Source organism: Chelonia mydas, chromosome 11 (assembly GCF_015237465.2).
Source record: "Chelonia mydas isolate rCheMyd1 chromosome 11, rCheMyd1.pri.v2, whole genome shotgun sequence".
Lineage (NCBI taxonomy): Eukaryota > Metazoa > Chordata > Testudines > Cheloniidae > Chelonia > Chelonia mydas.
In genome coordinates, this window is record NC_051251.2 from 61,172,830 (window position 1) to 61,190,740 (window position 17,911).

At 39.5% G+C, this 17,911-nt stretch overlaps 1 protein-coding gene across 4 annotated transcripts in view; it reads left to right on the forward strand.

The window, feature by feature from the left end:
* PARD3B (par-3 family cell polarity regulator beta) overlaps positions 1-17,911 on the forward strand; it is a 616,262-nt gene that overhangs the window by 423,770 nt on the left and 174,581 nt on the right. For all 4 annotated transcript variants that reach the window (XM_037913130.2, XM_037913131.2, XM_037913132.2 and 1 more), the window contains 2 exons: positions 7,143-7,349; positions 8,409-8,646. In XM_037913130.2, coding sequence (XP_037769058.1) covers positions 7,143-7,349; positions 8,409-8,646 — 445 coding nt within the window. The remainder of the gene's footprint in view (positions 1-7,142; positions 7,350-8,408; positions 8,647-17,911) is intronic.

Here is a 17,911-nt window from a genome sequence, read left to right on the forward strand (position 1 = left end):
GACAGAATTTTACAATGAAAGAGCAAGACCTTCCACAGTTAAGAAAACAAAGAGTCAGTGAGAAATGGGCAAGAAGGGCACTGGCCAGTCAAAGTTAAAGTATGGGTGAGGTGACTCTTCCATCACTCAGTGATCAGAGATGAAGGCAAAATCTTACTAAGGAATCATAAGTGTCTGATCAAAGATACCTTACAACTTGGCACAGATGTGTGTCTGCTCTCACTTCACTTAAGATTAAAGCAATTCATAAACTGACCCTGTTATTGACCATGAGACTGACCAGTCTGTTACAAACAAGGATTTGACAGAAGAGGGTTTGCAATACAGCAGATTGGGAAGACTGCTGAAATGCCCTAAGAGATTGAATGAGACACATTAGGGTTGTGTTTAAGTGACCTGAACAGTTGAGTCAGAGTTACTGTATTTGTAATAATTTGATAGTGTTTTGAAGTAAATCTTCCAGAAAGTGTACAGATGCCACACTTCCTGTACACTCTAGATACAGTCTTTGTTTTCTTAGACACACTGCACGGCTCGGGGCACAAACAAAGAACACCAGCACAAGGCTGCAACTACACAGAATAGTAGGAAGTTTCTTGCCTCTTTGTGTACATAGTTCTATTCATAATAAAAAGTTTACCTTGAAACGGGACTGCCCATCAGTGAAATAGAACAGGCACTAGCAATAGGGGTCATTCACAGCATAGGATACATGGTTACTCTGCTCTCAGTTCCAGCACTGACAGCCCTGTGTAACGGGAGGACCAACTGCAGAAAAAGTCCTGATTCATCTCTGAAGATCTGAGATGTATCGTGCTCTGTGGAGATGGCATATGTGTCGTCCACTCAATATGTAGGAGTTGTGAGAGGCTAGAACGTGCCCAATACAATTGGAATCTTCAAAGAATTTAGCTGCCAGACTTTAACAAGTCTTTATTGAGCATGGGCTAACCAAGATTTTTCAGAGGCTTGTAACTTGACCAAATTAGATCAAATTTTCATGAACATGGTAAAACACAAGTCTGACAGCAGAGCTATTCCCCTGCCAAATTTCAAGTCCCTGCTCCAAAGCATGGAGGCACTAGAGCATCTCAGCTAAACAGCTGTAAGAATATTTTTAACATGGACAAAAAAACGACGGTTCCCTAACCTTGTTCTCAAAAAAAGCTGAACCATTTTAGCTGAAACTTTCCAAAAATAAAACCAGCATGAGGCAGATACACAATGTAGGAAAATTCACCCTGAATGGTTATATTTAGTGTGATATAGTTTTAAATTCTCCATTTTCTCTAACCTCTCTCACAGTGCCTCAGTATAAGTGCAAATGCTGTGTAAAATTTCCTGCTTATTTGGAGATTGATATGGACTTCACTGATCAGTTAAGGATAGTCTTCCAGCCTGAATTGCTTGCTTATTTCTATTTAAGACAATCTCTTAAGAGTATTTAAACCTAGTTTTTTATGTATTACTTCTTTCTTATGGAGGTGGGAACTCTGTGCATAACCTTCTCCAAACCCGCTGTTAATGGTGTTCTGTTAATTATTTGCTAGTGATGCAGGCAGTAGCTGCTCCCCATGGAAATCAAAGGCATCACCTCTGTAATAATCTTGCCTACATTTGTCCAGACAGAAGTCCTAACCCTAGGTCTGCTTCATGGCCTTGTCCAGTTCCAGGGTTGTATTCAGTTTAGCTGATGCAGCGTACCATGCTCTAAGTTATTGAGAGCTGTGTAGTGGCTTCCTGTCCAAACCTAGCAATCAGAGCTGTTTTCTGACTGAAAAGCTCTTTCTGTGCTGATCAGAGAGGTTTTCACTTTGCCCTTTCTTTTGCAGTGATTATGCTTCCCTTGTCTCTTGTTCCTCACTCTCCGCCTGAGACAGACACCACCGTGCCTTTTACTGTTGCACAGGTTTTGAGTGATTTTAAGCACCTTTATGTTGTATGCAAGTCAATGCTCTAAATCCATTTTAGCACTCACTAATTTGGCAATAATGGCAGTCTCCAGAATGGCAATTAATGAACAAAAGAAGGTTGCATTTCGTGACCTAGCAACCAGGTTTCCCTCAAACTGGGTTTCTGTCTTTTCATTTTTTTTAACCTCATGTCAAAGTCCCTAGGGAATGGCAGTGTAAATTGCTTTGTGTAGACTCTTATGATGATTCGACATTTGGTGCCAATGCTTAGCTTTTCCTGTTTCTTTTAAGATTTCACTAATTTATTTTTTTATTTCTCAGCCCTTACTTTTCACACAGAAAAATGGATATTTAAAATGACTGAGACTTATTCCAGAATTGCTGAAATAACAGCATAATATCAATATTTCTGTTTTTCTTGTGATCCTAGACTCTCTTCAGTAGTGACAGTGAAATTGTAGGTGAAAGTCTCTTGTTCTGATGTCATCCAGGTACTTGTGGTGGTAACACCTATCGACACTGTTTTATCTGTTGTGCTTTTTAGTATGGCTTAGAGTACATAAGCTGCTTTTATTTTCTACCTTTATTGGTTCCATTTCCTGGCTTGTCATATACAAGTTAAGTGAAAACCAAAATACTATTTCAAATCGAGTCAGATCTATGCATTTCCTACATTTCCCTCCTGATTCGTGTATCTCAGAACTCTCACTTTCTTTTTAGCTTTCCCGCCTCTTGAAATCCATTTTTGTAAGTGAAAAATCTTGGTAAATTGCAGTGCGGCACAGCTATTATATTAGCAGTAACCTCCCCAAAAAATTCTGTCAGCCAGGAGCTGGATGTGTTCATAGACAGAAGACGTCTCCTAGGAATCTGGTTGATTTCTCCTGATAAGGAAAGAGGCCGCATCTCTGGGCAAATAAGTTTGTATTTTGTTTGTTTTGCTAGAAATTTTTATGCTTTGTTCCTGAAAAACATACCGAGTGAATTGATAGCACAGCATAGCCTTCAGCTTACGTGACTTGAAGTGAAGGTTTTGGATAAAGACCTTGTAGGAGATCTGGGGAGATATTCTCACAAGAAATTTGTTTGCAAATATCTACCGTTCATGCAATCTGAGCCATTCCAAAAGCCAAAAATTTGTTTTTCATAAGTATTTTTGTGAGCTCTAAGGATACGTCATCTCTAACAGGGACCTTTCAGCAGTGTCCTGAGACACTGTCAAAGGTACAGGAATCATTGCAAGCCTTATGTTTGGTCAGAGGGGAGCTCCAGAAAACCACTGGTAAAATGTCTCTTCCCCAAATCTTAGCTGGAATCTCTATAGAACTTTGTTTATCTTGATAGGTTTCAGAGTAGCAGCCGTGTTAGTCTGTATTTGCAAAAAGAAAAGGAGTACTTGTGGCACCTTAGAGACTAATAAATTTATTTGAGCATAAGCTTTCATGAGCTATAGCTCACTTCATCGGATGCATTCAGTGGAAAATACTGTGGGGAGATTTATATACATAGAGAACATGAAACAATGGGTGTTACCATACACACTGTAAGCAGAGTGATCACTTAAGGTGAGCTATTACCAGCGGGGCGGGGGGGAGGGAACCTTTTGTAGTGATAATCAAGGTGGGCCATTGCCAACAGTTGACAAGAACGTCTGAGGAACAGTGGGGGGGGGGTGGAATAAACATGGGGAAATAGTTTTACTTTGTGTTATGACCCATCCACTCCCAGTCTCTATTCAAGCCTGAGTTAATTGTATCCAGTTTGCAAATTAATTCCAATTCAGCAGTCTCTCGTTGGAGTCTGTTTTTGAAGTTTTTTTGTTGAAGAATTGCAACTTTTAGGTCTGTAATCGAGTGACCAAAGAGATTGAAGTGTTCTCTGACTGGTTTTTAAATGTTATAATTCTTGATGTCTGATTTGTGTCCATTTATTCTTTTACGTAGAGACTGTCCAGTTTGACCAATGTACATGGCAGAGGGGCATTGCTGGCACATGATGGCATATATCACATTGGTAGATGTGCAGATGAATGAGCCTCTGATAGTGTGGCTGATGTGATTAGGCCCTATGATGGTGTCCCCTGAATAGATATGTGGACACCAATATGTGGCAATGGGCTTTGTTGCAAGGATATGTTCCTGGGTTAGTGGTTCTGTTGTGTGGTGTGTGGTTGCTGGTGAGAATTTGCTTCGGGTTGAGGGGCTGTCTGTAAGCAAGGACTGCCTGTCTCCCAAGATCTGTGAGAGTGATGGGTTGTCCTTCAGGATGGGTTGTAGATCCTTGATGATTCATTGGAGGGGTTTTAGTTGGGGGCTGAAGGTGATGGCTAGTGGCGTTCTGTTATTTTCTTTGTTGGGCCTGTCCTGTAGTAGGTGACTTCTGGGTACTCTTCTGGCTCTGTCAATCCGTTTCTTCACTTCAGCAGGTGGGTATTGTAGTTGTAAGAATGCTTGATAGAGATATTGTAGGTGTTTGTCTCTGTCTGAGGGGTTGGAGCAAATGCGGTTGTATCGTAGAGCTTGGCTGTAGACAATGGATCGTGTGGTGTGGTCTGGATGAAAGCTGGAGGCATGTAGGTAAGAATAGCGGTCAGTAGGTTTCCGGTATAGGGTGGTGTTTATGTGACCATTGCTTATTAGCAAAATAGTGTCAAGGAAGTGGATCTCTTGTGTGGACTGGTCCAGGCTGAGGTTGATGGTGGGATGGAAATTGTTGAAATCATGGTGGAATTCCTCAAGGGCTTCTTTTCCATGTGTCCAGATGATGAAGATCACCAATGTGAAATGTGATATATGCCATCATGTGCCAGCAGTGCCCCTCTGCCATGTACATTGGTCAAACTGGACAGTCTCTACGTAAAAGAATGAATGGACACAAATCAGACATCAAGAATTATAACATTCAAAAAACCAGTCAGAGAACACGTCAATCTCTCTGGTCACTTGATTACAGACCTAAAAGTTGCAATTCTTCAACAAAAAACCTTCAAAAACAGACTCCAACAAGAGACTGCGGAATTGGAATTAATTTGCAAACTGGATACAATTAACTTAGGCTTGAATAGAGACTGGGAGTGGATGGATCATTACGCAAAGTAGAACTATTTCCCCATGTTTATTCCACCCCCCACCGTTCCTCAGACGTTCTTATCAACTGCTGGAAATGGCCCACCTAGATTATCACTACAAAAGGTTCCTCCACCCCCCACCCCCCCGCTCTCCTGCTGGTAATATCTCACCTTAAGTGATCACTCTGGTTACACCCATTGTTTCATGTTCTCTATGTATATAAATCTCCCCACTGTATTTTCCACTGAATGCATCCGATGAAGTGAGCTGTAGCTCACAAAAGCTTATGCTCAAATAAATGTATTAGTCTCTAAGGTGCCACAAGTACTCCCTCTGTTTTTGTTTATCTTGATGTTGTTGTTAAAATTAATTACATTGGTTACATTGTATTTTAAAGCCACTGAGTGTAATGGATATGTACAGTTAAACATATATCATTGTTAGGGCTGTCGATTAATTGCAGTTAACTCACGCGATTCACTCAAAAAAAATTAATCACGATTAATCGTAGTTTTAATCACACTGTTAGACAATAGAATCCCAATTGAAATTTATTAAATATTTTGGATGTTTTTCTACATTTTCAAATATATGGACTTCAATTACAGCACAGAATACAAAGTGTTCAGTGCTCACTTTATATTATTATTTGTTATTACAAATATTTGCACTGTAAAAATGATAGACAAAAGAAATAGTATTTTTCAATTCATCTCATACAAATACCGTAGTGCAATCTCTTTATAATGAAAGTGTAACTTACAAATGTAGATTTTTTTTCTGTTACATACCTGCACTCAAAAGCAAAACAGTGTAAAACTTTAGAGCCTACAAGTCCACTCAGTCGTACTTCTTGTTCAGCCAGTCGCTAAGACAAACAAGTTTGTTTACATTTACAGGCGATAATGCTGCCTTCTTCTTACATGTCACCTGCCCTCTTTCGAATGTCACCTGAAAGTGAGAACAAGTGTTCGCATGGCACTTTTGTAGCCGGCATTGGAAGGTATTTACATGCCAGATATGCTAAACATTCGTATGCCCCTTCATGCTTTGGCCACCTTTCCAGAGGACATGCTTCCATGCTGATGATGCTCGTTAAAAAAAGAATGCTTTAATTCAGTTTGCAACTGAACTTCTTGTGGGAGAATTGTATGCCTCCTCTGTTTTACCTGCATTCTGCCATATATTTCATGTTATAGCAGTCTCGGCTGATGATCCAGCACATGTTGTTCATTTTAAGAACACTTTCACTGCAGATTTGACAAAACGCAGAGAAGGTACCAATGTGAGATTTCTAAGGATAGGTACAGCACTTGACCCAAAGTTTAAGAATCTGAAGTGCCTTCCAAAATCTGAGGGACAAGATGTGGAGCATGCTTTCAGATGTCTTAAAAGAGCAACACTCAGATGCAGAAACTACGGAACGTGAACCACCAAAAAGGAAAATCAAACTCTGCTGGTGACATCTGACTCAGATGATGAAAATAAAAATGCATTGGTCTGCACTGACCAATTTTGTATAGTTATCGAGCAGAACCTGTCATCAGCATGGAGTCATGTCCTCTAGAATGGTGGCTGAAGCACGAAGGGACTTATGAATCTTTAGCGCATATGGCACGTAAATATCTTGCGACACCGGTTACGACAGTGCCATGCGAATGCCTATTCTCACTTTCAGGTGACATTGTAAACAAGAAGAAGGCAGCATTATCTCCTGAAAATGTAAACAACTTCTTTGTCTGAGCAATTGGCTGAACAAGAAGTAGGACTGAGTGGACTTGTAGGCTCTCAAGTTTTACAGTGTTTTATTTTTGAATGAAGGCTTTTTTGTACATAATTCTACATTTATAAGTTCAACTTTCATGATAAAGAGATTGCACTACAGTACTTGTAATGGGGGAATTGAAAAATACTATTTCTTTTGTTTTCAAAAATAAATATAAAGTGAGCACTGTACATTTTGTATTCTGTGTAGTAATTAAAATCAATATATTTAAAAATGTAGAAAACATCAAAAAACATTTTAATAAATGGTATTCTATTATTAACAGCGGGATGAATCGCTAATTGCGATTAATTTTTTTAATCGCTTGACAGCCCTAATTGTATTATTTTTATCTCTATGTACTTTAAATATAAACATTAACTTTTTCTTCCCCAGAATCTCCTGGCAAAGATTTTGGTCCCACTCTGGGCTTAAAAAAGTCCAGCTCCCTGGAGAGCTTACAGACAGCTGTGGCTGAAGTCAGGAAGAATGAGCTTCCTTTCCACAGACCCAGGCCTCACATGGTCCGTGGTCGGGGCTGTAATGAGAGCTTCAGAGCTGCCATTGACAAATCTTATGATGGACCTGAAGATGCAGAACAGGGTATGCTGTTTCATGTACTTATTTGTGAAACTTCCACCTCTTAGTACAGACTAAAGCTCCATTAAGCAAAACATTAAAGGAGGTGCTGAAATCCAGTTGAAGGCATTAGAATTTAAGCATGTTCATAAATGTTCTGCTGAATTAGGGCCAAATTACTCTGTATGCTGTCCTAGGGCCTGAGCCAACTTCCACTGAAGTCTTGGATTGACTTCAGTGGTGGGGTGGATCACGCCCTGAATCCACAAAGTTTTGTGGAACTATTTTGTTTTCAATTTATTTTAAGTAGCATCGGTCTTAATAACTTCTGCTGCTGTTTTCTTTGTTTTATGGCAGTGAGTCTCATCTTTTTCCTTTGCAGCTCCCTTTTCCATATTGAGACCACATCGGAACCCCCTTCCATCTAGCAGGAGCCCTGTTTAGCAATACAGGAAGGACAGAGTGGCCACAACACCTTGACCCCACTTGTTCATGACACCTATGGGGGTCACAATTCCCAGACAGAGAACCCCCTGCTTTACAGCATGAACTGCATCCTTACGTTCAGTTCTTGAGTTCCTAAAGTGAAACTCCACTCGCTCTCCCCTAAGCAGTCAGAGTAATTGTCTTGCGGTTCCTTTTAGAGACACCAGAAATAGCCTGAGAGCAAGGAGTGACTGCATTAGTTTTGTATAGTAGTTAGGATATGCAGGTTCTTAGAACCTCTTGTTGAAATAAGCTCTCGCTGTTTGTGTCCCAGCTTGTGGGCTTTCTTGACTTGATGGAGGTTAACAAGCCAGATTTCAAAAAGAAGAATGTTTTACTACATGTCAAGATTTTCATTCCAGAAATAATAACTAGAAAATAAGTAGCGATAATAATTCTGTGCTTAATTTACAATAGAGCCCTGCTTGAATTAACTAGATATGTTTAGTCTGCTTTTTAAATGATATGATTAAATGAACGTGCATTGTGAACTATTGCAGCACTTTATTCTACATTGATTCCATATTGCACGTTTGCATTTTCCTGATCATAAATGGCCCCTAACTCTTTTTACTGATTCTCTTTCTGTCTCTGCAGATGGTCTGTCTGATAAGAGCTCTCTCTCTGCTCAAGAAACTCAGAACTTTGAATTAGTCCCGCAAGGGAATCCTGAACTAGAAGATGTAGAAACCAAGGCAAAGAAAGACAAAAAAAATAAAGAGAAGGAGAAGAAAAAAGGAAAGAGCAAAGCTAAAGTCAAAGAGAAGAAGAGGAAGGAAGAAAATGAAGATCCAGAGAAGAAAACTAAGAAGAAGGGTTTTGGTGCCATGTTGAGGTATGGTTCTTGTGCTTAAAACGTATGCGCACACGCGCATACAGACACACACACAGATTTTCCTGAAGAAGCTCATGAAAATATTCTGTGAAATCACTTATGATCTCATGAAGCAGCCAGAAATGTTTGTCAGCCAAAAATGTTTTTCAGTTAAAAAGAAAGCACTATCTATTTTTATGGCAAACCATTAGCTAAGGCAAAAGAACTTTAGCAGGCAAAAAAATTTGTGCCCCTGAAATTCATGTGCATTTGGCAGGAAAACTGTATGAGGTTTGAGGATAAAGAAAATGCAAGGGAAAATGTTTGCTGTTTCCAGGTATTACATTAAACTTTTGGAGGCTACTGGTATATTCTGGCCTGTAGGCCAACCTAGTACGGAAGAAAACCCTGGTGCAGAGTTTAAATGGAAGAAGTGTTTTGCTGTTACCTCAGAAATTCTACTTCAAAAATGCCTACAGATCATGCTTTTCAAAATATAGAGATTGGGACATTCAAACTTTTGTTTCCTCTTGATGTCCTAGACACACAGCATAAGGAGTTTGTTTCTGAAGTGTTATGTGCAAGGACTTAGCTCTTTTTCTTCCCCATAATGTCAATACAAACCTACTAAATCTGTGCACACCATTTAGACATTTTCCAGGTGTTTACGGACTGCCAGGGTATGATTGTCCAAACTATACGTGCACAAGTGTATGCTTAATTTGCACATACAGTTACCACAATGATTAATGAGAACAAGATAACTGTCCATAAATGCACAGATATACATACTATTTGAATAATTATACATGCTAACTAAGTGTGCAGTTTGCACACACATTTGTATTCATCCAGTTTAAAGAAACCTGGCTTAAAATAACGAAGCTGTCATTTTTTTTTAAATTAATTAGAATGGTGAGTTCTTCAACAGCTCTTCTCTTTGTGTATCTTTAGTCTCATATCTGCTTTTGTTAACCCTGTAGAGCTAATAAAGCTGTGAGAATGGAAATTGGATTGCACGCTAATTTGGCAAAACTGTAATTATTCTGGCTCACGCATCACCAACAGATCTATTGACTAAGATCTACATTCCAAATCTTTATTACTGGTGAAGATGTATGCTTGATTTCAGATCCAAGATCGAGTTTGTTCAGTTGGCAGTGTTATTGATTAACAAGAAACATGGAACCACAGGACTCTAGTACTACTGATTCACTTTTTAGAGTATAACTTCACTTCAAGCAAAAGAAATACTGTTTTTCTAGAGAGAGAAAACAGCATGAAATCTGCATGTTTCATATTTTGACTACATGCATATATTATTCATCTGAACTTTTCCCACAGTTAGATTGAATTTTGATAGGGAGTCTTATTGACTGATATTTTTCATTATTACTGTTGTTATTATTTATCCATCAAGCACCACAAAAGGACAGGACAAAGATGGAATTCCTGCCCCAAATTGTTTACAGTCTAAATTAAGACACATGGAAAATGGAGGAGACAAGATTAGGTGGAAAAGAAGGGAAGTTTGCAGGCAAGGACAGTATAATTGTGTACTCACTTGGGAAGTTTGTAGATGCTTCTAAAGAGTAACTAAGGGTTTTCTTTTTGTTTTTCTTTTGTTTTGTGTTTTTTAAAACATGATTATAATTTATATCTGTTTTAATGTTAGGGGACTATCACTTTAAAGCTTTCTTGAAGAGTGGATTTTGAGAAGGGAAGTGGAGGAGGAGCAGGTAGATGCATGATGGGTGGGGTCAGGAAGGTTGTCCCAGCCATAAAGGGGAGCATGAAACAAGGAATGGAGATGAGCACTTTGGTCTGAGCAAAGAGGGCATTTGAGGAAATAAGAGTAGGACTTAGCAAAGAACCCAAGTGACTCAGAACACGTCTTACTGACTCTCAAATCAAACCTAAATGGGGGAGGCCAAATGCAGACTAGTATCGGGGGGGACAGGAGCCAATTTGGATAGCCTTAGAAGCATGAACAAGGAGCTTTTGCGGCACAAGTGAAGGAATTTTAGAAAGAGACTGAGTATTGTGATCGCATTAGGTATCAGAGGTGATATTCACAGCAAAGTTTTGGATTGATTAGAATGAGGAGAGTGTCAGGAGGGTCAGAAGAAGGGGATTGAAGTAATAAAGGTACAAGATGATCAAGGATTTTAGCAGCAGGAATGTAAAGAAAGAGGCAGATTTTTAAGACGTTACAGAGGTGAAGCTGGCATGATTTAGTGGTAAAATATCTGTAGGGGGAGAGAGAGAAGCTGAAGATGACACAAAGGTTGTGAGTCTCTGATACATGGAGGATGGCTGATAATGGTTAATATTTATAGAGAAAGAAGTGGTGGGAAGTTTGGGTTTTTTTATAAAGAAAGTTGAAGTCAGTTTTTGACATGTTGAATTCCAGCTGGCAGCAGCACATGTCATAGGAGCTATCGGAAATACGAGTGCAAACAAGAAAGAGAAAGTTTGGATGGAGAAGGAAACCTGAGAGTCTGTTCTAGTTCTAGTTACGAGGTTGCCCAGAAAAAATGTAGAGTGAGAGGAGGGTGAGGGCAAAGGACATAACCCTGTGGTAGACTGACAGAGGAAGGGAGGAGGCGCCAACAGAGGAGACACTGAAGGAGCAAGTGGAAGAGGTAGTAAGAGAACTGGAAAAGCAGAGTTGTTGAAACCAAGGAAGGAATAGGCTTTAAGAAGGAAGGTTCTGCCATATTGAAGGTCCCAGATCTAGGAAAATAACAATGGAGAAGCAGCCTTGAGATTTGGTCAGGAAGAGATCATTGTTAACCACGTGTCACACAGGTAGTTTCAGTGGAATGGGAGGAAGCTAGACTGTAAAGAGAGAGTTAATGAAGAGTTGTTCAAGGCGCAAATTAATCCACTACCTACTAGGAAAGTTACACTAGACTGTGGAGGATATTTGTATGCACTACAGGTATACTTACTACGCTGTATATAGCGATTACATATTTTTCATATCTGTAATATGTCCATGTGAGTTTGCTTGTTTCTCTTGTCACCAGCAGTGCAGCTTAATGTATTAAAACCACCCCTAACCTTTGTCTTTAGTACGAAAAAAGTAACTGCTGCTATAGCCTTTCTCAGCTGAGATTTCTGAACATACTGAAATCGCTCCGGAACACTGCCTCCCCCCCTTTAACAACAGAAAATATCAAAGCTGTTACCAGTTGCTAACAGATTTCATTTAGTTCCTCATCTGTTGCTCAGCTGCTATTTACTTGTGGATTGTGAAGGTTTTTTTTAATTAAAAAAAAATTGCTTTCCTGTTAAATTTCTCATGGATTGAAGTTTTATTTAGGTGGATATGATTCAGGGAGACCATCAAGCAAGCATGTTTTTATTGTTCTAATCACAGTTTAAAAATTAGTGTTGTGTTTTACACAGTTAAACAGGAATTGTCAGCTTCCACATTTTCTTGTGATTACCCCTTTTGGCCAGGTGTGAGATTTTTAAACATAGCTGAAGCGGGTTCTCAGTTTGTCTGTTTTTTAAAATCCATAATAGCGTTTGACAGTGTTTAGTTGCAGGACACTTTATTGTACGATGTTTGGTGTTCTACCTCTTGGTAGTAAGGGCTAGGTATTGTGGGTAGTGATGTATTTATGACCTCCCTCAGTATTAGCCCATATATGCACTATCCAAAGAACAACAGAAATCTATTTGAGTACAATGTTTGCATTTAGCATTAGCTCACATAGCATCATTTTGTATTTTACCATACTCTGTTACATTGCCTCATAATGACTTATAAAGTGACCCAACATAGGACAACGTAATGAAAGTCATTTGATGTTATATATCAGGTAATAATTACTGTATATTAAATATTGTTATTAATGGAGCTGTGATTGAATTTATGCCATAACATCAGGAAAAGCCAATGTCTAGCACTAAGCAGTTACTCTTTTTGACTATACCAAAATATTCTCATTCGGTTACACTCTAAACTTTTATATATTCCATAGAGACCCGTAACAGCAGCGAGACTAGACAGTATCCCATTAAGTGCTCAGTTCAGCCCTTTCTTCCTGCACTAATCATTGTTTCAGGCCAAGGCAAGGTTTGGGAGGCGTGCTCTTCCTCAAGTCAACTCTCTTCATCTTGAAGGATTCTTCATTTGCATGAGAAACTGTATGCTGTAATGACATACTTTATGCTTTAAATAAGGCCATTGTGTCATTCATTGTTTCAGAATTGCATCTGAGCCCTTTCTAAATTACTCTTTTGGCTATTTTGAAGGGTTAATTAACTCCTTGGTGCAGGGCATTGGAATTTCCTGATGTTGAACATTAATGTAAAATGCATTAGCACTTAGCATTGGGAGCTCTGGACAGATCTAACCGAGAAGTTAATCTGAGGAAAATATCTTTTTCCAGAGTTTGCTAGGTGATGGACTCTAGATTCTTAATTTGTGGTCTATAGTTATTTAATTGTCCTGCCTGTCATTATAGACTTTCCCCACAAAGCTGGGCTTTAACTCATTTTTTAAATTAAGTTAAAGACTGAACCTTTAAATCACCAAGGGAATGTGACATCTGTCCTACTCTGACCCTGATCCCACCTCAGCTGCTACGGGCCTAGTATATAATAAATGTAACATGTCTATGGCCCTGTTATTACCTTTTCCACATAGTGGTTGTAAAATTTCTGGGTAGCCATTCAGCTTTATGGGTAAGAAGGTAAGTTAGCTAATGGACTGCAGCCGTGCCAGTGAAATTTTAATAGCTAGTTCCTTATAGGCAAAGGCCAACAGGCTGCAGTCATGATGTTTTGCTGTAGTACCAGGCCAACTATGTACTTGATGATGATTCAGAAGCAAAAAGACAGCCAAACTGGCACGCACAGGGAAGAAGCTTCTCATTCTCTTTTCAGTCTGGGTTCAGAAGCCCACTGAAAAGAAGAACTCTTGTCTTAATGTAACACAGCTCCATTTATACGATTAGCTTTACTGGATTGGTATCAGTAAAAAAACACTAGATTTGCATGTCAGTGGCCACTGCCATTCACATAAGTGGTTCTGTGTGCATGCCCATCTCTGAGTGCTGAGAACAAGAAATAGAAAAGAGAATATTAGTTACAGTCACTTTTTTCCTCTTTGGAAATGCTACTTTTCCTCACATAACAATTCATCTTAAATTATTTACTTTCCTTTTCACAATATGAGCCATGAATATTTTATTTTTTGTACTCTTAATTTACCAATTTTCCTTTGAGCTAAGTGCCCTGGTGATTTTAAATTTTCATTTTAGTTGGAAGAGAGAAATGACCCTCCTTCCCTCTATTCCCTCCCCCCGTTATTACCATTAAAAGGCCTTGTGCTCAGAATGATACTTTTTATGACCAGTGGTGTTGATCCTGTAATGGTATTGCAGAGTAGACAGCATAATATTCAGATATGGACTTTCATTAAGTGTAGTGGTGTGATATCTTATATTATAATTTTTTTCTAGCCTGTGTTGCTCTGCAAAGTTAAGCATTTGTGAGAAAAGTTAGCAATATAATGTAGACAGATAGGGCAAATAATAGCTATATGCTGTATAGAGAGAGATTTAATATGTATGGAGAGAGTGATGGAAATAAATAAGTAGACATGGGTAAACAAAAAAGAGACAACTAGATTAAATTACAATCAGATTAATTTAAGGTGATATTAGTCATTTGTATCTCAACTAACAGAGAAATCGGAGACAGATTGTGTCCTTTTGCATTTGGTGGAGAGGACCAGCTGAGGTGGCCAGTGTTCTGGGAAGCTGTTAAGCTACTCTGAGACCTTAATTTCCTTTCGTCTGTTAAGCACATCTACTGTACAAATATGTCAGTAAAATTAAACTGTTTGTTTTAGTGTGTACAGAAGGAGGAGGGGGTGGCTACAGCTAATGAATTTAAAAATGTATTTGTGGTTTGTTAAATCATTTTTAAAAAAAAACCTGAATGATGTATGACATGTACTTCCTCCTCCTCCATACTATTGATGACTACTTAGTTATGTTTATAGTTTGTCCAAAGCAGACACAAGTGGATTTTTCTGTACTAAAAATGATCATGCAGACTGCCTACTAAAGACTTATTTGTTTAATTAGGGGTCTGTTCTCCTCTTAATATGCATGCATAAATCTCATTAATGTTAATGAGACTTATACAAGTGCACTGAAGAAGAATAGACCCCTTATTCTCATTACTTCACTTGGATAATGAGATATTTGCTTAACAGATCAGAGCACAAAGTCCGGCTTGATTACTTTTAAAGACTAGAAATCATAAACTTATATTTTGAAAAGCAAAATATACTTCTATATAATAGCTGCATCTCTACTTCAAGTTAAAATACCATTATGTAAGCTGTAATTAAATGAATACAATTGAGAGCTGTATCTTTAAAGGTCAATTTGCATACTCATTTCCATGAGATATCTACTTAAATATACACACACACGCTTAATTTTTATGTCTGTGTATGTAGTGTTTGTTAAAACAAATGGAAACACCAGTGCTGCTTAAAATATGTGCTCTAATTTAACAAGCAAGACTTTCCTGGGGATGACGAGCTTCTCACAGGCTTCTCTGGGCTTGTATGTTCGAGTTAGTGCATGACTGAGTCTACAGGGCACTAGCTTGCTGTGCACTAACTCGCCGTGTTGCTCCTGCTGCTGCATTCGTTATGGAACTAGTGTGCAGTAGCAAGGTCCACACAATATGTTAATGCAGTGGTGCCCAAACTTTCCTGTCAAGCCCGTCCCCTTCACAGTAATGCATCTGTCTGCGTTTCCCCTCCATTACTGCACAGTTGGCTCAGCAGAGAAGCTTGGGCTGAACTGGTGATGGGAGGAGCTGAGGCTAGAGACGGAGCTGGCCTGTGGATGAAGAGGGAATGAGGGCAGAGCTAGGCTGGGGGCAGAGCAGGGGGCAGAGTGGAGCTGGGGCTAGGGCTGGAGCTGGACAGGTAGCGGAGCAGGGTGCGTAGTGGAGTTGCGGCTGAGGACAGAGGCGGGCTGGGTGGCACTCCCTCCCCACTCCCCGTGGGGGCTAGGCCAGGTGCCACCACATTCCCCCCCATCCTCCACGCTTCCCTTGTTGGGCATGCCCCACAGTTTGGGGACCACTGTGTTAATGCATGGCAGGCTAGTATGCTGCACATTCACACCCTGGTTTGAAGCGTATAAACCCACCATATAGACCAGACCTCAGGCTCCAATTTCCTTGTTTCCCAGAGTACTCCTCTGCGGAAGTGGCCTAATACAAACGGCAAGATGAGTCCTTGAAAGTGTTTCCTCATTGGGTACACTTTAGTGTTGTATTTATTCTTCATTCAATATACTTTTCCATTACTCATTTTAACAACCTTTATCAACAAGAAATAAATACGGTACCAAGTACCAGACATTAATTCTACTTTTAAAGAACAAATTCAAGTATTTTTTCTTTGGCTCATGTACTTCAATCATTCTTGCTACATAAATAAAGAAAAAATGCTTAACAGCAAATTTATAGAAATAAGGACATATAATGAGAATGCTAAGAGACTCCTTAAATACAAAGTTCTGGCAGGTGCCAGTTTAACAGGTATTGCCATTAACAGCCATCTGTACAGAAAGTGAAATGTACTTATCTCATTGAATTATGATTTATGCCAGACAAAGCAGTCAAACTAAAGTAATATTTATTTTATAATACAGAGACCTTGATTAAATGCACATGGCATCTCAAATCCAATTGACATTTTAAGTCGCAATGATTATAGGCATGCAGCCATTTATTTAACTATTGCTTTAAAAAATATGTCTCACTGTTAATAGAAGAAAGTCAGGCCTTGCCAGTATTTTAGTAGGCTGACCTTTTGTTTTGCTGACATGTAAAAGGGAGCAAAGCTGACTTTTGGGTAATCATAATTTTAGAGCATGTGGAGTTACAGTGGCTTAAGAATACCAGACCCCTTTGAGCCACTCTTCCCCACACTCCTGCTCCTTTTTCTCAGTGCAGGATTTTAGAACAGGATAGTCCAGAGAGGAAGAATAATCCAGTGGATACAATATTAGCATGGGACTTGAGAACCCTAGATTCAGTTCCCTGACTATCTGTGGCACCTTGGGAAAGTCACGTAGGACCAGATTTTTAAAGGTATTTAGACACCTAACTCCCATTGATTTTGATGCCTCAGTTCTCCACTTGTACAGTGGGGATAATATCACTTCCCTACCTCACAAGGTAGCTGTGAGGATAAATACATTAAAGATTGTGAGGTGCTCAGATATAACATTAATAGATGTCATATAAGTACTTAAGATCGTTTTCTTTCTTAAGAATATAAAATGATCTGGCATGACTGCCCGCAGCCCTTTTTCCTCCAGCTCCCTAGTATACTCTCCTCCTCTTCTCCTGTCTCTGAGACTTTCTGCCTGCTTTCTTCCAGACTTTCATCTCTTTACCTCCATCGTCTCTACTCTCACCTCCCCTCTCAATTCTCTCCTCAACTTCTCATTCTCAGTAGGTTCTTTTCTCTCCAGGTATTAGCACGCTTTCAACTCCCCTATTTTAAAAAATGACCCACCCTCAAGCCATTACCCTATCTTTCTCCTCCTCTTTGTCTCCACCTCCTTGAACATACTGTCTACAACCATTGTCTGAATCTCCTTTCTTGCAGTTTCTTGACCCTACCTAATCTGGCTTCAACCCTCTACGGTCCACTGAAAATGTTCTTGCCAGAGTCTCTAATGACTTCTTCTTAGCCAGTCTCTTGGCCTGTGTTCTTTTATCCTCCTTGACATGTCAGAAGCTTTTGGCACTGTTAAGTTCTGTCCTTCATTAGCTTCTACTCTCTCTTCCCTCAGGTTCTCCTATTGCTCTGATTGCTCCAGCAGAGTCTTGTTTCTTAATTGTCCTCTTCACTTTTTTCCCTTTCTCTGGGTATCTAGCCAGGCTCCATTTGTGGTCCCTTCCTCTCCCTCTACACCGTATCTGTACATGCTCTGATCTGCAAAAGCATGTATTTGATTACTGTTATGCCAGTGGTACCCACAAGTCTCCCTCTCTGCTGGTGAGTGCTCCCTCTATACCAATCCAGCATTGCAGCCTGGCTGTCTGACTTCTTTTCATGGACATTCAATTGTCATCTAGAACTCAACATGGCCAAAATTTAGCTGTTCATCTGCCCCAACAACAAGCCTTCCCAGCTCCCTCTCTCTTTGTTTGTCATTGTGAACAGTGGCACCATCCTCTCACTCACTCAGGCCCATAACCTGAGCATCATCTTTGACTCAGC